A 21,076-nucleotide genomic window follows, 5' to 3' on the forward strand; every position below is an offset into this window, starting at 1 on the left:
TGTGGTTTCCAGAATGAACCTAACATTCGTGAATCTAACATCAGAAGGGGTTCCCTTAGTTATTCTTATCCTGATTACAGACCAGATCAGATGTTTGTTACAGATATTATTTTGAATTCTACTTGAGTGTACGGTTACAAATCTGTAACATATTTAACACTTTCCATATTAAGTGTGTGTGTGTGTGTGTGTGTGTGTGTGTGTGTGTGTGTGTGTGTGTGTGTGTGTGTGTGTGTGTGTGTGTGTGTGTGTGTGTGTGTGTGTGTGTGTGTGTGTGTGTGTGTGTGTGTGTGTGTGTGTGTGTGTGTGTGTGTGTGTGTGTGTGTGTGTGTGTGTGTGTGTGTGTGTGTGTGTGTGTGTGTTAGGCCAGAATCCGTCCTGCTCAGAGGGATCTTCCGCCTGGGGAAGATCAGTCATGACGTTCTGCTGACCAGCACACGGTTGTCATGGACACCCATCCTCCCGGAGATGCCCACAGGTCAGTCACCTCTCGCATCCGTTACTATAGAAACCCACAGGTGTCAGTGCTGTCATGGTACCTAGTTACATTGTTTCTGTCTGTCTGTCTGTCGGTCTGTCTGTCTGTCGGTCGTCTTATTGTTGGACTGGACTGGGGATGCTTCTGGGGTGTTTTGGAGAAAGTGTTTTGCTGTTAAATAGGAAGTTCTGAAGTTCTGAGTTTTCCTGATGTTGTGCACGAGAATGCTATAAGCAGTGGTTTTCAACCAGTGGTCCTTGAGGGGGTTCCAGGTGGTCCCCAGCTAAATGATGGACACTTATTAGATCAGCTCTTGAGAGCGTAATATGAAACCAAATATTTGGTTTAATTTTACGCTCAAGAGTTTAACTATTGTTAAACATGTCCATTACTTAATTTGCAAAAAGTCTACACAATAGAGACTGTACAATAATTATTATTTCAACGGTTGCCTGTTATCTCTCCTAATGGTATCACATCAATACAGCATCATACATGGAATTGTGGACAAAATCACAAAAGTCTTTAGTTTTGGGTCTGAGAGGCTAAATCTCATCAAATGGTGGTCCGTGGCTCAAAAGCCGAATGAAATAATGGACCTTGATATGAAAATGGTTGAAAACCAATGCTGTACGCACACCAAAGTCCTTGTAGTGGCGCCAGTCCCCGGAAGGACAAGCAGTGGCCACACACACTGGTAGCCAAAGGGCCAATAGGACGCAAAGTTTTGGCAGGTACTGTAACTGCATGCCGTCTTCAGACTTTTCCTGACATGCCATAATGTATTTCAATATTCATAGGATCTATATATCGTCGCTGTCCGTCAGAAACCTTGTTTCTTTTTGGTGTTTTCAGTGTTGTGTGTGTGAATGCTGCATGGAAACATGTGCAAGAACATCAGATTGGATTACAATCTGATTGACAGGAGATGTTTGAAACATAGAGAAAGAAGGAGCGATGGAGAGAGAGAGACACACAAAGAACACAAACATTCATGCCAGTGAAGGATGTAAATTGAATTGAATTGAATTGAATTGAACTGAACTGAACTGAACTGAACTGAACTGAACTGAACTGAACTGAACTGAACTGAACTGAACTGAACTGAACTGAACTGAACTGAACTGAACTGAACTGAATTGAATTGAATTTTTTGGAGTGATTTGAAACCAGCAGTTCTGAAATTATCCGTACCTTAACTCAAACCCAAACGTTTACCTAACCTCAAGACAACAGTGGCTGGCTGGCTGGCTGGCTGGCTGGCTGGCAGGCAGGCAGGCAGGCAGGCAGGCAGGCAGGCAGACAGACAGACAGACAGACAGACAGACAGACAGACAGACAGACAGACAGACAGACAGACAGACAGACAGCTGGTGAGGTAATGGAGAAGATTATCGTTGAGACAACGAAGAGAGAGACACACACACACACACACACACACACACACACACACACACACACACACACACACACAAACACGGTGGTCTTGTATGTTCTCAGTTTCATGGAGTCGGGTAACCATGGTAACGATATTGACCCACTAACACCATCTGTTTTAGTTGTACAATCATTACACAGACACACACACACACACGCAAGCACGCGCACACACACGGTATACTGTATGTAACATATTAACTGTACAAATACAAATCTGGTACATTTCTGGTACTTTTAATTGAAAAGGGTGCACAAAATAATTTAAACCCATGTATACCATAGCCATGTGAAAACAGCTGATCTACAAGCTCACAACACACATAAATGCGTTGTGAGCTTGTAGATTGGCTATTTCCGCATTTGTTTTTATTTTGGTTTTTAACGTTTTATTCTTCGGATATTTCAAAAATAGCCAATTTGCAAGTACACAAGTTGTGATTTAGCCCAAATCAATTTGTTTGTGATTTGTTCGATTCGTTCGGTCTTTTATGTGAACGGGATCTAATTCGGTCACTTCCTCAAATCCTCAAGCGTCATCGTTCCTCGAGTCGGCCATTCTCCTCCGTGTGGGAAGCCTGCTGACGCCAGATTCAGTCAATGGCAAATAGCAACATTTCGATTGGCTGAAGAGAGACGCTCCTCTTTTGCCATTGGACATTAAACTACGTGAATGAACCATTTGAACTGCATCATGGTATTTGTAGTGAATGTGAACGGAATGATTCAAACACTGAAATGAATGGTATTTAATTCCCACCACTTTGTTTTTAATGAAAAACCTATGTTTATATATGTCAGTTTCTATATGTATTTGGCCACTGAAAATATGTTTTTCCAGGGATCCCCCCAGAATCATTTGAGTTAAAAACGTTCGCTCTGAAAGAATATATATCCAGAGATTTGTGCCACATTTTCACGATTTTTCAAAAATGGCAGACCTACAAGCTCGCAGCGTGGCACTCGGTGCTGCGCTTTGAGCTTGTAGATCTGCTATTTTTCAATAGCTAAAGTATAACATAATGCTTAAAACACCAAAAGGGGTTCCTGTCCTGAATGGGTAATTTCCCACCACTAACAAACACTGCACGCCTGCATCCAATTGGTTTAATAAGTACCCTGCACACTTCACTGTAAAATGGACGCTCTCCTTTTTCTTTTTAGAATATTGGCAACATCTTTAAGAATGTCAACAAAAATACACAACGTTGTGGTCAGTTGGGTTTCTGCCTGATCACAGAAACCCAACAAAAAGAGAGTCATGAAAAAAATGAAAAATGTTGTTATTATCAAAATCACACTGATGATGTCACTCATTTATTATGTAAATATTAAATAATGAACCAGAGGATTCCCAGGTTGTGTGTGTGTGTGTGTGTGTGTGTGTGTGTGTGTGTGTGTGTGTGTGTGTGTGTGTGTGTGTGTGTGTGTGTGTGTGTGTGTGTGTGTGTGTGTGTGTGTGTGTGTGTGTGTGTGTGTGTGTGTGTGTGTGTGTGTGTGTGTGTGTGCGTGCGCGTGTGTGCGTGCGCGTGCGTGCGTGCGTGCGTGTTTTGCTTTAAGGCTCCCAGTCTGTTTTCCTGAATTTGATCCAACTTAATATTATTACGCCCGCCAGCTCTGTGTGTGCACACGTGCATGCGCAATCACACATGCCCTTGTGTGTGTGTGTGTGTGAATGCGTGCTCATGTACATGTGTGTGTCTTTGGCAGTAGTAGGTAGCATTTGGTTGAACCCATGGGGGCTGATTAGAATCTCTCAGTGTGAGAGAAAGTGAGGCCTTAGCCATGTTAGCACAAACACACACACACACACACACACACACGATCACGCACATGCAAGCTCACGTGCACGGCACGTACACACACAATCACAGACTCCCAGCTAAGTGCGTTTTTTTAAATCTTTTTTAGGTCTTCACACACTAGGGTGATGTGACGCACACATCGTACCACAACATAAATGTTTTTGTCCTGAAGTACTTTGTCATAGCAGACTTAAGGCTGCATAGCCAAAACGCGTAAGCGTTCCTTATTGGTGTGTGCCAATAAATAAATGGAAATGTGAGTACTTTGTCTGCCATTTATTTAATTTTTCGATGTGCTACCTTTTTGGAATTTTTGTAATTCCTATTTTTTGATGAATACTGGATTTGGGTTTAGCACTCCGCAACCATTGCTGATGTGCATTGCGCAACCTCTTTTTCTCATTTAACTACTTTGGAAATGTTTTAAAAATGGTGGTTAAGTGTGTCTGTAGGTTTTATAAATGTTAAACCAACGACAAGCATGACTATTCTTCTATTTATTACTCAACCCATGGAGCCTTGAATTAGTGCTGCACAATTAATCGAAAAAAGATTGCGATCTAGATCAGACACCTATGCGATCTCATTTCTAAATTTGACCAAGAATCATGCAGCACTAGTTGGCTGTCCAATTCATTATTAGACCCCTTTTACACGAGAACGGTGTTCATAGAAAACGGCAACATAAAGTATCGTTTGCGGGTGTCCTTTTAGACGAGAACTGCGTTTTCAGGAGGTGAAAACGCAACTAAGTGAAAACACCTTCCAGAGTGGAAATCTTTGAAAACACTGTTTCCTCCCGTCTCCATGTAAACAGGCAAAACAGTGAATCCACAAAACTTGTGACACCATGGCTCACGTCGGCTCACAACCCTTATGTTACAGTTACATTGATGTGATATAATATTTGGAGTTCCTACAATGAGCAAGCGCTCCCTCCTCACCTACGAAGCGCCACTCATCAGCGATGGTGAATGTAAAACCATGATGTAAATAAAAAGCCTTGTGATAGGCGGCAGCAGCGTTTATGTAGCCTAATATATGTATAAAATATAACCATCCCGTGGTGCGCCTCTGCCTGCAGGCCTCTGGGCTGCCTGTCAGCCTGTGTGTCACTCGATGCGGTTAGTAGAAAGCAGGCAGAGACGGCCACAACTCCATAGTGGTCTGGAAGCGTCATTCAAGACCCCGATAGGGCTGCATGAAGGGGGGAGCTACCTGGTTCTTCTTCTTGTACGTGGGTGACTGGTCTATCTGGCAGCCCGTTACCGCCACCTAGCGACATTATAGCGTTTTCATAAAGTGTGCGTTCCTGTGTAAAGGGTCAATACAAAATGAGAACGCAACGGGACTTTACCGTTTTCTCTGGCGACCGTTCTCGTGTAAAGGTGGCTTTAGTTACTCTAATGTTTTTGCTACAAGAGAGACTTGAAGAAAGTCAAGCACTTTAATGTTGTCTGTTTAAAGCCACAGTAGTTGACAGGTAAGACAATAAATATCTTCCTGGAAAAAAATTAGAATCGTGATCTCAATTCTCGTGGAGGAAAATTGAGATTTGACCAAGAATCGTGCCTTGAATTCGCGGAGATTTTCTTGGTTTTGTCAAATTCCCAAGCCAAAATTGGCATTAGGAAGCAATAAGTAAGGGATAATATCTGGCTAGGTGGTCATTATCGGGAGATAATTCACCGACAGGGAGTTACACTCCCTGAAGGTGAATTATATCCCGACAATGACCACCTAGCCAGATATTATCCCGCTTATTACATGGCTAACTAACATAAATTAATACATTGACCCAAAACACAACAAAAAAAGTATTCCATAAGTTCGCGCTGGCTGCGTCTGCAGCTGCAGGACTGTCGGAAAACAAGGAAGTGAGTTGATCAAATAGAATCCATTTTCGTGTCCTGCTTCGTCTATTTCTCACTCAAATGTTTTCAAAAACATTTTTAAGAGCAATGTTTAGCTGTAAATGACATTGTGTGTCACTAGTGTGTGTGTGTTTACATGGCTGTCATGTTGGAAACAGCAGTAAATCAAGCGGGGCGCAGCCGCGCAGCTGGTGCTCAGAGGGTTTGATTAGGCAGCGGTCATTATCGACACATAATTCACAGCTGAATTAAGCGATTGACCAATCAGAATCAAGCATTCAACCAAGCCATGTAATAAGCCCCAATAAACAACTACACTTTAGAAACAAGCCCGAAACACCACAACCAGACACTGATATTTGAAAGCGACTTTATAGAAAAACAAGCACAAAGTTGCACACAAAAAAATAAAAATCTCTTGCATTTAGTATTTTATGGGAAGTGTGTAAGGAAGGACCTTCAGTCAGAAGATGTGTTTGCATTTATGAGATCATAAATGGGTTGTCATGACGATATAACATTTGTTTGATTGCGATGTCGCTGATCTGATATAGGATCCGACCGATCTGTGTGCTCCTGATGCTGTCGGTCGATCGCATCAACCTGTGTGTGTGTGTGTGTGTGTGTGTGTGTGTGTGTGTGTGTGTGTGTGTGTGTGTGTGTGTGTGTGTGTGTGTGTGTGTGTGTGTGTGTGTGTGTGTGTGTGTGTGTGTGTGTGTGTGTGTGTGTGTGTGTGTGTGTGTGGGGCAGGTGGTTCACTGTGACCCATACTGTCCCACAGTGAACCACATGGACCATCGCGTGAAACTGACCTCCCACTGACTGTGCGTGTGTGCGTGCGTGCGTGTTGCTCTGTGTTATTGACTGTAATATTTATTAGAAGTTAATGAGATGGTGCACAGGCATACACAGCCTGTGTGTTGATTTGCTGAGATAAGATGAGGATTCTAAATGAATAGATCCTATATATTCTATCAATTAGATTAAGTCACTCTGGATTATGACCGTCTGCTAAATGCCTAAATTGTAAATTGTAAGAAATCCCGCTGGTGAATTATGCGACTAAATATCATAAGATTTTACTTGACTAAATATACTGTTGATTTTTGTCGACTTTTATTTTTGCCTGATTGTACACTTAGGTTGCATGCTAAAAATAGCAGATCTACAAGCTCACAACGCGCCATGCTGCGACACATTGTTAGCTTGTAGATCTGCTATATTTGTAGAGTGTACCTGAGCGCAACCAAAGATAAAATAACTTGTCTTTTAGTTCCACTGGATCTCGTCTCCACTAGTCCCTCCCTAACATATTTGTTGACGAAATCCGCAATAATCTTTTCTCTCAGTTTTAGCCATCATAGCTTAGTTTTAATTTAGTTTTCGTCAGTGAAAAACGCTAGTTGCCAGTCGACAAAATCAACACTGCGTGCGTGTGTGTGTGTGCATTGCATATTTGTACAAGAATAAAAAAGAGCAATTTCTGCTTCCAGATATACGTATCTTTACTTCATAAGTGGTAACGTTTCCAGACCAACATTACCACTTGAAGTAAAGATATATCTGGGAGCAGAAATTGGTGTGCAGACTCTTTTTATTCTTAGCACTATCACTGTTTTTGATCCGGCACCCCAGCCTGTTAGGTTATAAATGTGCTTGTCTTTTTGGCTGTTTTTCAGCCTCCTCTGCCATGTGTTGCATATTGGACCTTGTGTGTGTGTGTGTGTGTGTGTGTGTGTGTGTGTGTGTGTGTGTGTGTGTGTGTGTGTGTGTGTGTGTGTGTGTGTGTGTGTGTGTGTGTGTGTGTGTGTGTGTGTGTGTGTGTGCGTGTGCACGTGCGCGCAGGGTTCATCCCAGTGGTCCGTGTGCAAATGAGCCACAGTCAAGCAGGAGATCAGGAGATGTGACACTGTAGGGCGCACAGTGGGCACCGTGACCATGCTGCTTCCACTGAGCGTGTGTGCGTGTGTGCGTGTGTGCGTGTGTGCGTGTGTGTGTGTGTGTGTGTGTGTGTGTGTGTGTGTGTGTGTGCGAACGCTCATTTTTTAGCCGAACACGAACGAAAATAAAAGCCTTCTAGATTACTCTGGTCTAACCATAGAGTATAAAGAAGGATAGAGACCGAACTGGAGCGTTAGCCACCCCCCACCCGGAAGACTTCTGGAAGTATAATTATAACTCAATGGCTCGAGCGAGCGGAAGTTTAGCCTAGCCTAGCCCCGGACCTCAATTTTGAGGTCCGGGCTTTTCACGTGACGTCATGAACGTCCGTCCACTTCCATTAAGTACTGCAATTCCACATTTCGCCAGTAGGTAGTGGCATCTTCAACATTGGATAGCCTTACTGGGGGCTTGGGTCTAACCCATGTTATGCTTAACATGTGATTGGACCATAGACGTTTGGGGAGGGGCTTAGCTATAGGTCAATTGATTTCTTAATAAAATTTCTGAAAACAAAACGAATTTTGTTTTTAATTCTTGAAAATGTTAGCTTTTTTGGGAGTTTAAAAAAAAATGTTTTTGTTGAAATAATAATAATAATAATTAAAAACTAAATTTAGGAAACAAAATAAATAAAAGGACTAAATAAAATGTGTCTGCGATCCACAAAGGGGTCCACAGTCTTCTCCACAAAAAAGGGATGTAGTGGTCCTTAGGTAGGTTTTAGCCTATAGACAGCAGCACTGCCAGCACCGTGTAAAACGCAATCGCACTCTCTCTGCCTGACAGTCTCTTGAAATTGCGCGCCTGCTGCTCGCCTCTGGAATATACCATTTGTTGAGATAGGGTAATGTTGTAGGAAATATAATAATACCTTGTGAAAACGATCATTTTGTTCAAATTTGCATTTGTAGCTATTTTACTGTAATTTAATAACACAGTCACAGATAGACAAAGAGACATTCATGGATTTCTTTTTTCAAAGTCAAATTTATTTTTCCCCTGGAGCCAAGGTATGGCAGCTGCCATAGCCTGCCATACCCAAATGACGCCCCTGGGATTCCAATTAAAAAATAGCAAAACAAATTATTCAGGATTTCAAGTGAGTGTGGAGTAGTGGCCCTCTCCATCGTCAAAGTGTCCCACCCCTGCACTAGACTAGAGGATACATCACACATCGACTGGTATACGTTTCAGCACCACCGCTGAGGGACAGCGACGGGCCAATGCACGTTGTGTAGACCAGCACCATGACCAATTTGTTGAAATTTTTGTTTTGTTTTACTTCTGTTTTGGCTTTGTTTATCATATTTTGTGAGGTTTCATAGGTGTAGTTTAGTCTGTATTTGTTTTGTGTTTTAATCAAAATATGCGAGATTCAAAAAGTCAGTTAGAGAAACAATATTGTTGCGACCACAGGTCGCATTTACTACTTACTATAATCCGTTAGTCCGTTAGTCCGTCACCCCCACGCCTCCATATATGGTCACGCATCGTGACATCACATCTCCATATATGGTCACCATATATTGAAGAACAGAGTTGTGCGCTTGTAGATCTGCTGTTTGCTGAAGAGATTTGGAGTAGAGGAGGAACAGAGTTGTGAGCTTGTAGATCTGCTGTTTGGTGAAGAGGTTTGGAGTAGAGGAGGAACAGAGTTGTGAGCTTGTAGATCTGCTGTTTGGTGAAGAGGTTTGGAGTAGAGGAGGAACAGAGTTGTGAGCTTGTAGATCTGCTGTTTGGTGAAGAGGTTTGGAGTAGAGGAGGAACAGAGTTGTGAGCTTGTAGATCTGCTATGTTTGGTGAAGAGGTTTGGAGTAGAGGAGGAACAGAGTTGTGAGCTTGTAGATCTGCTATGTTTGGTGAAGAGGTTTGGAGTAGAGGAGGAACAGAGTTGTGAGCTTGTAGATCTGCTATGTTTGGTGAAGAGGTTTGGAGTAGAGGAGGAACAGAGTTGTGAGCTTGTAGATCTGCTATGTTTGGTGAAGAGGTTTGGATTAGAGGAGGAACAGAGTTGTGAGCTTGTAGATCTGCTATGTTTGGGGTGAAGAGGTTTGGAGTAGAGGAGGAACAGAGTTGTGAGCTTGTAGATCTGCTATGTTTGGTGAAGAGGTTTGGAGTAGAGGAGGAACAGAGTTGTGAGCTTGTAGATCTGCTATGTTTGGTGAAGAGGTTTTGTGTAGAAGGACAAAGTGGTCTAAGTACAGTTGTAACTCAAGTCCAGTTTTCTAAGACGAGGGTCCCCCCAGAATAATCACATTTTAACTGCTTTTTGCGTGAACTTTCTCCGGCTCACTGTGGCAGTTTTTAAATAAATAATTTTGATCCCATTTTTCACCCCTGTGTCAATTATCTAATGTGATCCTGGGCTCTACACACCCTCCGCCAACCTAGTCCCCATATATGGGGGACATGGGGAGAGCAACGGACTTGAACTCATGCTTCCTTCATGCCTGAGTGTCCAAGTTGCTCCTTTACACCTGACAGGGGGGAGTTTCCCTGGTTGGACGTAGCGCGTGGAAGGAACACGTTATTCCAACCAGTTCCTCCCCCCGGCTGGCCAGGGGGAGGCAGTTTTTAGACCAGGATTACTGCATGTTTTTTGTGAGGGTACCTACCCTAGGGGACACGGGGAGAACAGGCAGTTTTATCAGGCAATGGTGGTGGTAAGAATTTTGGTAGCTCCATTTATGTTAACTTTTGATTAGTTAGTGATTTGTGATGTCCCCTATGGCAGGCCGTGAACCGTAATAGAGGCCCATCCACATGCCATTCCAATTTGGAACACACACACACACACACACACACACACACACACACACACACACACACACACACACACACACACACACACACACACACACACACACACACACAGCTCAATATTTCCGTCCTAACACTTAGACAGATGGTAAGAGCTGGTGTGCGTGTGTGCGTGTGTGTGTGCATGTGCGTGCGCGTGTGCGTGCGTGCGTGTGTTGATGGAAAGATGAAACAGAGACAGAAATTGAGAGCGGATACCAGGACAGAGAGAGGAGAGGATAAACAGAAGGTTGGACGGAGCAGAAAGCTTGGACAGGTTTGAGTAGACAGATGGCTGCAGGGGGAGGGGGAGGAGGAGGAGGAGGGCGGGTGGAGAGTATCTCAGAACCGGGAAAATGTAATGAACGTGAGACCAGGAGGAGGAGAACAGGAGACACACGTTTATCTTTACAATGTTCCATTCATCTCAGAAGTACTTGTTAATTACCCATCCCCCGCCAGGATTATTTATCGCACATTGCCAAGGTTTTCCTCCTTTCATCCCGTATTTTGAAGAGCCAAATATCCGTAACCGGATGTTACGATGACGTAAAGGTGTGTGTGGTGTCTTGACCGGTTGTTGTTCTCTCGCTGGGTGCAGAAAAAACCCGACCGCGAGTATCACAGCGCCGGCTGTGGGCAGTTGAAAAACCTTGTTTTGACCAGAAACGGCATTCATTGCGCCGATTTGGAGATACAGGCCATTGAAAGCAGCACATAGAGTGCAAGTGGATGCGCGCGATGCGATGGCAACAGTCTGGCAACGCGAGACTACCGATGATACTAATGAAGGCTCCAAAACTATGGAATGCACTTCCAATCACAGTCAGAACTGCAGCCTCACTCCAAATCTTCCGCCGTAGTCTGAAAACCCACCTCTTCAGACTCCACCATGGCCTAGCCTCTTAGATAGCACATTATGTAGACTTAGATAGTATTTTAACTCTTTGAGCGTTTCAAGGATTTCTATATAGTAGGTAGACTTCTCTATGGCATAATCACGTTTTTGAATGATTTATTGAAAATTCTCTGTTGTGAATGTGTGACAACGAAAGACCTTCAGAGAAAGCTTGACTTGTCTGCTTCCAGGAAAAAAATGAACTGAGTTGATAAAATGTTTAGTTTTTGTGTTGGAAGCCATTTAAAAGAGCCTGCATTTACACTGGGTAGTGTTTCTAGGAAAACAAAAAAAGTTATGCCCGGTTGAAGTTTTATTTTCTAAATAACTTTTTTTCTGCTGGGCGTACATAGCCATGCAATATCTCATTTTAAAGGGTGAGTTGTCTAGTTCAATTAAAATAAAATAAAAAGTTTCTCACATGTACCACTGTAGATATTTTGCCATCTATAAATAGCATGGTCAGTCATGATCAATCTGACCTATCCAGCTAAAAGTCACCAGAGCTCTGAATTGGAACATCATATAAACTCAATTCTTTTTTGGGGTAAAATTAGACATTCTAACGCACATTTTGATATATACCATGTTTACATGGTCTTACCAGTACCTTGTCTATTCATGCATGTATCTCAAAAACCTATTATGAAGAAACACAGTTTTGATAGAAAACACATCCAAGGACATTGTTTTGATATGACTTGGTGCCCATGAAATGTATCAAAATATAGACTTGAATGTATACTGTATTATAAAAAAGAAATTGAGTTATTACCATCTACCGTTACAGAGTAAATCACAGTTGAAACTCGCTTAGTCATATACAATAAACCTCACAATAGTGAACAAAATAGCCATGACAGGTCTAACTCATTGTAAAAGCGTCTTTTATTTTTTATGACTACTAACATAATACAATTATAATAAATATTACAGAAAATAAATAGGCCTACATACAAAACAGTTGTCCCCAAACTCCCCAGTGTCCCCAAACCACTGCATTCCAGTTGTTCTTGACGGTGTGTGTGTGTGTAGGCTAAATAATAATAATAATACAAAAAAAAAACGGCCCCCCTGAAATGAATGAATCCGGTTCAGTATCGGAGAACTCCATCGCAGTCTTGACTCTTCGTCTTCATCATCATCATCCTCCTCCTCATCTGATGTCAGTTCTAAATATATAAAAAATAAACATTTAGCTGTTGTCAGTGCACGCTACTATTACATGGTGTTTGTAGCTGGCTGCTAGTATCACGATAAAATAATAGGCGACGTTAGAATGACACCAATGAGTGCTCGCAGGTATAATATCCAGCACCATCGCGTCGCCACATTCCACTGGCTGTTGGCTAGTTTCTAGCAAACACTGCAGAAATGGTACTGGCTATTGGCCGGGGGGGGGGGGGGGGGGGGGACGTAGGCTATCTGACATCATAGTCATCATCATCATCACACGGTGACACACTAAACAATGTAAAATCATGATTGTATACAATACAATGAATGCGATTATCATGCAAGCTCATATAACTCATGGACAAAAGAAATCTACAAGTTCACAACGCGTCGCGCATGTGACCTGTTTGAGCTTAGATCATCATGTTTGTTCTCCGTCTTTGTAGACAGTAAAAGGTGCTGGCTAATGGCTGGAGGGGGGGTTAGTGTCGGTCGGTGCAGTACAAATGTATCGTAGCAGGCATGCAGCCATGCACGCATGGCAGTACAATTATTTTATATTGTAGCGTGCCATATAGGCGATCTGATCTGAAGAGTAATGTTCGCTCCTTTTATTTACTGTCTACAAATACGGAGAACAAACATGCATCGTTTACTGAAGCAACGCGTGGTTATGCGCGACGCGTTGTGAGCTTGTAGATTTCTTTTGTCCATGATTTCTGATCACTATAGAAGGGCATTTTCTACAATAAGATTACCTCAAAACATTCCGGGTTGATCGTCTTCTTTCAATGGTTTCCCGGTATAGCTCCCCGCTCCGGTTCTAAGCCCAGCCACCGGTCCCAGCGACCGGGCTGGTGGGGACTGGAGAAGGCGACTGGGACGCGTATGGATCAATACTACTACCACAAAACTCGCTCAAATAAATATTACTGCTTTCAACTTTTTCTGATAGAAAATCGCTCGGGAGAGACGGCAAACGGGCTGAACACTGAAAACTATGAAAACTCCCTCCGCCCCCACTGTTTACTGGGGGGTGGGCTCAGCTTCCAATGGCAAAGCGTACACGTGTGTCACGTGACACGGGTTTTCTGGGAAATGTAGTTGATGCTCAATACTCTATACAGAGGTGCGGACCGAATTAATTTATTGGTATTATTAAAAAAAGAGAACTACGGAAAATCACGTACAAGTCAGACAGAACTAATGCAAAACTCCACGTGTTTTCCAGTAGTAATCTGTCTAAGGGTTAAACAGACTTATAGCTTGTTACGTAGACAGCTCTAGAATTGCATTTTATGTAGTCATAGCACTTTATAGTACACATGTATAATATATTATATAGTATAGTATGTATAGTTTACATAGATACTCCACTGTTACGTTCTTAGTTTACGCATGATTCATGATAACTACTTTTTTATATATGTGATGTATGCCATGCTTTTGTTATTGCTTAATGTAAGTCGCTCTGGATTAAGAGCGTCTGCTAAATGCCTAAATTGTAAATTGTAAGGCTCTGTTCCATTCTGGTCAAACAGAGTCAGTGTTAATGATACCATTGAAGGCTCTGTTCCATTCTGGTCAAACAGAGTCAGTGTTAATGATACTAATGAAGGCTCTGTTCCATTCTGGTCAAACAGAGTCAGTGTTAATGATACTAATGAAGGCTCTGTTCCATTCTGGTCAAACAGAGTCAGTGTTAATGATACTATTAGTATCATTAACACTGACTCTGTTTGACCAGAATGGAACAGAGCCTTCATTAGTAACTAATGAAGGCTCTGTTCCATTCTGGTCAAACAGAGTCAGTGTTAATGATACTAATGAAGGCTCTGTTCCATTCTGGTCAAGCAGAGTCAGTGTTAATGATACTAATGAAGGCTCTGTTCCATTCTGGTCAAACATAAAGTCAGGGTGCTGAGTAGTGCGTGTTGGCTCACTGGAAACATTCTGCTACACCAGTGGGTGTCAAAGTGTCCTTGAGTGCAGTTCCAAATGGCCCTGTACGGGTGTGTAACTCTGAGAGTGTACAAAAAACGGAAGCAAGTGGACCAGCTTATTGGTCGGTAGGGTTCTCGAGACATGTGATATGTCCCTACAATGGTACAATGGTATGCAATTGGCCACAATGGAAACAAGACCCCTGGGGCTTTTTCAAGATTCAAGATTCAAGAATTTATTTGCCATGTCAACAAGTTGATAGGAATTTGTCTTGGTTCATACTCAACATATACAGACAACCATAGATACAAACAAAAAGGACAATACAATACAAAAACCAGCAGCATAGGGAATTACATTCAGTTTTTAAAGTGCACTATGCATATTGCTACATATACATACATCTAGTTCAGATGTCTAATGGCTACGAGGTAAGTGCTATCTCTGAAGCGAGATGTTGAGCTCTTGATGCTTCTATATCTCCTGCCTGATGGGAGGAGATTGAAGAGGTAATGTGCAGGGTGAGAGTTGTCTGCAATGATTTTTTTTTGCCTTCCTAATTATTATTATTAATTATTATGGAATAGAGTGAGGAAAGTGTAGGGAGGCTACATCCAATGGTTTTTGATGCGCGACGTACTACTCTTTCCAGCTTCGATTTGTCTTGAGAGGTTGTGTGACCAAACCAGACAAGCATGGAGAAGGTAAGAACACTTTCAATAGTGGCCCTATAGAAGTGAGTCATGGCTGCTTGGCTGACTTTAAACTTCTTAAGCTGCCGCAGGAAATAGAGACGCTGGTGTGATTTGCTTATTATGAGACTGGTGTTGAGATCCCATGATAAGGATTCATGGATGGTGGTCCCTATAGGAACCGGAAGGAGGAGACTCTTTCTACCTCTTCCCCATTGATGAAGAGGGGGGGGAGGGGACTCGAGATTTTCTTCCTAAAGTCTATGAACATCTCTTTGGTTTTAGAGATGTTTAGAATCAAGTTGTAACTCTTTTTACAACTTATCCTTTTGGCATAACGTTTGACTGTACCACCTGTACTGTTGATAAAGTACTCAATCAGTCGTTCAAAAACCTCTCTCTCCTCTCTCTCTCTCTCTCTCTCACCTACAGTTCAGGTCAGTGAGAGTCAGTGGGCCAGGGTTCCGATGCGCGACGTCTTCGCGGTGAAGGTGAAGCGGCGCCGCAACGCGGGCCAGCAGACGGGCGGCCCCGTCCTGGGCGTGACGCTGTTCTACGGCCGCACCACGCTCGGACGGCGTCTCACGGACGACAAGCTGCACCTGCACAACTCCTCCGTGCAGCACTGCGACGTCTGGTTCAGGACCATCAAGGACATACTGAGTGGTAAGTACCATCAAACGCATACCGAGTGGTCGGTACCATCAAACGCATACCGAGTGGTAGGTGCCATCAAACAGGCTGGCCTAGTGGTCCAGGTGCATGCCACATATAGGCTCTGGCCTGACAGCGCGTCGCGCGTTCGAGTCCCGCTCATGACGACCTTTGCTGCATGTCTCTCCCTCTCTCTCTCTCTCTCCCTCTTTCCTGTCCGTCTTCACTGTAACCATCAATAAAGGCACAAAAGCCAGAAACAGCACATGGTGGTGCTCAGATACTGTGCTCAAACACATACTGACTCGAGTGGTGAGGACCGCAGCACTACCGTGACGTCTGGTTTGGGCAGCAGTATAGTGGCCGGATGGGAACCACAAGGTTCCCAGTACGAACCCGGGGCTCCCCCAGAGTTAGTGTCGAAGTGTCTTTGAGCAAGACTCTGAACCCCTAATTGCTCCCGATGTGCAGGTTGGTGGCTTAGTTGCATGGTTTCCTCCGCCATTGTTGTGTGAATGTGTGTGAGAATGGGTGAATGTAATGCACAATCTATGTAAAGCGCCTTGGATAAAGGCGCTATATAAATGCACCATTTACCATTTACATTGTACACACACACACGAGATGTTGTAAGGTCTTTCCTGTCTCTATATTGAATTAAATCCAGTTTTAGAAACTGCACAAAACTACTTAGTAGGCATATTCCTCTGTGTGTGTGTGTGTGTGTGTGTGTGTGTGTGTGTGTGTGTGTGTGTGTGTGTGTGTGTGTGTGTGTGTGTGTGTGTGTGTGTGTGTGTGTGTGTGTGTGTGTGTGTGTGTGTGTGTGTGTGTGTGTGTGTGTGTGTGTGTGTGTGTGTGTGTGGTTGCGTGACAGAGAGAGAGTATAATAATCTTATCCTCCTGCATATGGAAGCAGCTTATAGATCATGTCAGAGGCCTTTAGTTGTGTCCAGAGGTAACTGAGGTCAACAGCACCAGCATCTATCTATCTGCTGGGGATGGAGTACTGTCTGTGAATACCATGATTGATGTCGTAGCAGTGTTGTTTTTGACAGCACATTTTGAATAGTTTTCATTTAGTTTCATTCACATTATAGTTACCTGGAATGTTTTAGTGTCTGTCTACTGTAGTTGTAGTCGACTAAATATCGACTAAATATCATAAGATTTTAGTCGACTTTAATCTACAGTTGATTTGGTCGACTAAAATGTATTTTGGCGGGCCTTGATGCCGTCATAATGGCTGATTTTACAATTGATGAAAATAGCAGATCTAAAAGCTCACAACGCGTGAGCTTGTAGATCGGCTATTTTCATCATGCAACCAAGTGTAAAATTACTTGTCTTTTATTGTCTCCACCAGGCCGAAGGCATGGGGAGAGAGTATGTTTTGCACTCTGTCCGTGTGTCCTTCCGTCCGTCCGTCCTTTCGTCCGTCCGTTATCAGCTAATCTCCGGCACCGATCCCTGCCAAACTGTGCACACACACTCCCTGGATGCCAACGATGAACCTCTGCCCCAAATATTCCTCAACGGCCTGTGCCACCATGAGGCCGATTTAGGCAAAACACATTTCTGTAGATAACTCGTACACATTTTATCCATACATCACACAATTCGGTATACACTATCTCCATAGTCATGTGATCAACACGGATCTGCACAATTTCCCATCTTCCATCCTGATTGGCTAAGATTGGCTTCCAATGCTCACATGATTGGTCCGTTTCGAACAAAATGCCACAAATCACAAACACCAATTTCCATGAAATTATACACACACATTTCCACTAGGCCGAGGACGACATGCCACTATTTTTTCCACAAATCAGCCTCACGGTGGCGCTATAACAGGCCAATTCCTGTTTTTACCTATAACTGCATTGATCTGTATACAACTTATGTATGCGCACTCCCTAGAGGCCATGGAAAAACATTTTCCCTGCATCCCCCCACATCTGCCGGTTATAGCGCCACCATGAGGCCGATTTCTGCAAAACACATTGTTTATGTTAGTCGCACAGATTTCATCCAAATCTCACGCAAATCGGTACACATGATCTCTGTAGTCATGTGATCAAGACGAGCCTGTTGGATTTCTCAGATTCTACAATGATTGGCTAAGATTGCCTTCCAAAGTTTTCAGGAGTAGCCAGTTTTGTACAGAATGCTGCACATGTCCTGCTCATCCAGAATTCTATCCTCAGAGATTCTATGAGTGATCTGGCTCTGCATTTCCTCAACAAAATGAATACAATTGTTGCAAGAAACAAACAAACAAACAAAAAAACATGTTTATATTACTCCTAAACATTTTGCCAAACATCACACACACTCCTATCCTCCTGGTGGAGACCTGTGCCCAGAAGGGCACTTTTTCTAGTTTATACTGGATCTCTTGTCCACTAGTCCCTTTTTAACATTTTAGTCTAGTTTTTATTTGTTGATGAAATTGTCAATATATTTAGTCTTAGTTTTAGTCATCATAGCTTAGCTTTCATTTTTCCATTTAGTTTTTGACAGTGAAAAAAGGTGGTCGACGAACAATCTCGACCACAATCTCGAGAATCTCGGGTTTGGCGGACTAGGGTACTAATTTACACCCTCGTGTTCCTCGTTTGCGGTGGGCAGACGGTTTTAAAAGGTTAAACCTAACCTTAACCCCAGTAAAACCGTTTATCATAATATCCCTTATTTTACATTCTATAATTGTGTAGACTTCTTGTAAATTAAGTAATGCAGATGTTTAACAATAATTGAACTCTTGAGAGCGTCAAATGCATCATTTTACGGTTACACTCTCAAGAGTTAAAGATCTACTAGGGTCCATTTGGTCACCGACTCTCCATCATTTAGCTATAGGGACCACCTGGAACCCCCTGGTTGAGAGCCACTGATGTACGGTATCATGTACAGTATGAAACTACAAACTACTGTACATGTCAACATACAGTAAGAGACCAAGAGACACACCCACCTACCCAACATGACCCGCAGGCAGCAGGATTACTAACACACACACACACACACACACACACACACACACACACACACACACACACACACACACACACGCTAGGAATAGCGCATGCATGCCAGTAAATTGTTAACAGCTTAGACCTGGCTGCCTTGTCTACTAGACAGATTAGATATAATACTGTCTATTCTGTAACTGTAACTGCTCGTCGTGCGTGTCCATGTCCTATAATACATATTATTTAGCTGTTGGGTGGAACACGTCCGTTTTGGAAATGTCCAAACCTTTTGTTTTTCATGATTCAAATAGCCCCAAAATTATTGGATACTTTTGTGTGAAACTGTAGTTTAACCCATTTTGGGCGGGAACCCCTTTATGCTTTAGCTATTGAAAAATAGCAGATCTACAAGCTCATAGCGCGCCACATAATAATAAAAATATATACAAAAAGCAACGATATGCAAGTATATTGTAGTGAATGCTCGGAAGGAATGCCATCTGAGGACTGGTGACAGTCAGCTTTATAGTCCAACCTGGGCCACAGAATAAAGGATATTCCTTACTAGAAAATTAGAGCATGATGATGATGATAATGATGATGATGATGAAGGTCCAGTACAGAACAAAGTTGTAGTCTTGAGTGGTTCCCAGGAACACGTTTCCCAGGAAGGGAAAAAATAGTGACACAATAGAAGGCGGGGCCTAGCTGACACTATACAAAGGAACTCTCTCAGACACACAAACACACAGACACACACACATGCACACAGACACACACACACAGGCACACAGGCACACACACAGACACACACAGACACACGCACATGCACACAGACACAAACAGACACATGCACAGACGCGCGCGCGCATGCATGTGGTGCACACACACACACACACACACACACACACACACACACACACACACACACAGACACACACACACGTCTCTCTCCCACCAGCAGAATAAATCTCTGATCTCAGATCAGCAGGTGTGACCAACACACTGCCTCAAAGCATGGAATTACTTTGGCATATGACATTTAGATGTCTGTCTGTCTGTCTGTCTGTCTGTCTGTCTGTCTGTCTGTCTGTCTGTCTGTCTGTCTGTCTGTCTGTCATCAGGGTGTTCACATTGAACCTCACATCCAGTTATTTCATGCATATTGTCCACCAACTCTGAATTGTTTTAGCAGATTAATCTGGCTTGATCTCAACTGATCGCCCATCCATCTACATGTGACACTTGTTATAATTTAATTTAGATAAGCCTTTCATTGTTAATTGCAAACATTAATTTATTAACCACTTTCAACGTGGCATCCCTATTTTGGGAATGTCATTATAGGTGAACACTTTTAATCGTTTTTCACTTTTCACCCCCGAAAAAAATTGTGAAAATTGTTGATCTATACAAGCTACAGGCTTGAAAGCTTGTAGATCTATTTGAAAGCTTAAAATCCAGTAGCTTACTATTTTAGAAAAGGGGCTAACTTATGTTTTGCTTTCTGAAATTACACCTCTGCTGTCTGTCTGTCTGCCTGTCTGTCTACCTGTCTGTCTGTCTGCCTATAACTGCCTGTCTGCCTATACCTCTGTCTGCCTTGCCTGCCTTTCATTGGGTCCATTAAGCCAGTTCATACACGAGGCCTCAATGTCACAACTTATATGGCTTTGGCCTCATGTAGAGAGAGAGTGGCCCTTACACACGCGCGCACATTTCTACACACACACACAGACACACACACTTCACACGCCGTGTGTGTGTGTGTGTGTGTGTGTGTGTGTGTGTGTGTGTGTGTGTGTGTGTGTGTGTGTGTGTGTGTGTGTGTGTGTGTGTGTGTGTGTGTGTGTGTGTGTGTGTGTGTGTGTGTGTGTGTGTGTGTGTGTGTGTGTGTGTGTGTGTGCGTGCGTGCCTGTGCGTGTGTGTCACCTTGCGTGGTCACACTCTGCGTCAAACCGTGAAGTGGCTTTGTGCCTTTGCGATGAGAGGAGGGGAGGGAAGGAGGGGAGGGGAGGTGACAAGGTGGTAAACACACAGAGAGGTCCAGAGGCCACCGTTGCTGTGTGGACATTAAGCCTATTTTCCAGTTCACGGCAGCGGTGAAAAGCTAGCTCTTTTTTTTAAACCGCTGGCTGCCCCGGCCGGCGCGCAGCCGCCCGGCCGCATTGTTTTGGGTTGAAATGTGGCCTTTATATGCGCCGGGCCGGGGAGTCTGGTCGACGACGCAAGCTAGCAGCCGCCGCGGCCTCGCTAAAGGGGTCAGGTCATATTCAGGAGAAGAAAAGCAATGGCACGAATCAACACAACAATGCGCGCCAGGACTGAATGAATGACAGACATAGAGTTGACGGACGGACGGACAGACAGACAGCTTTTGCTGTAGGCCAACGTCATCAG

At 43.3% G+C, this 21,076-nt stretch overlaps 1 protein-coding gene across 2 annotated transcripts in view; it reads left to right on the plus strand.

Annotated features, from left to right (window-relative positions):
• cerkl (CERK like autophagy regulator) overlaps positions 1 to 21,076 on the plus strand; it is a 47,577-nt gene that overhangs the window by 1,919 nt on the left and 24,582 nt on the right. For both annotated transcript variants that reach the window (XM_079519172.1, XM_079519173.1), the window contains exons 2-3: positions 366 to 478; positions 15,480 to 15,713. In XM_079519172.1, coding sequence (XP_079375298.1) covers positions 366 to 478; positions 15,480 to 15,713 — 347 coding nt within the window. The remainder of the gene's footprint in view (positions 1 to 365; positions 479 to 15,479; positions 15,714 to 21,076) is intronic.

Source organism: Electrona antarctica, assembly GCF_951216825.1.
Source record: "Electrona antarctica genome assembly, chromosome: 13".
Lineage (NCBI taxonomy): Eukaryota > Metazoa > Chordata > Actinopteri > Myctophiformes > Myctophidae > Electrona > Electrona antarctica.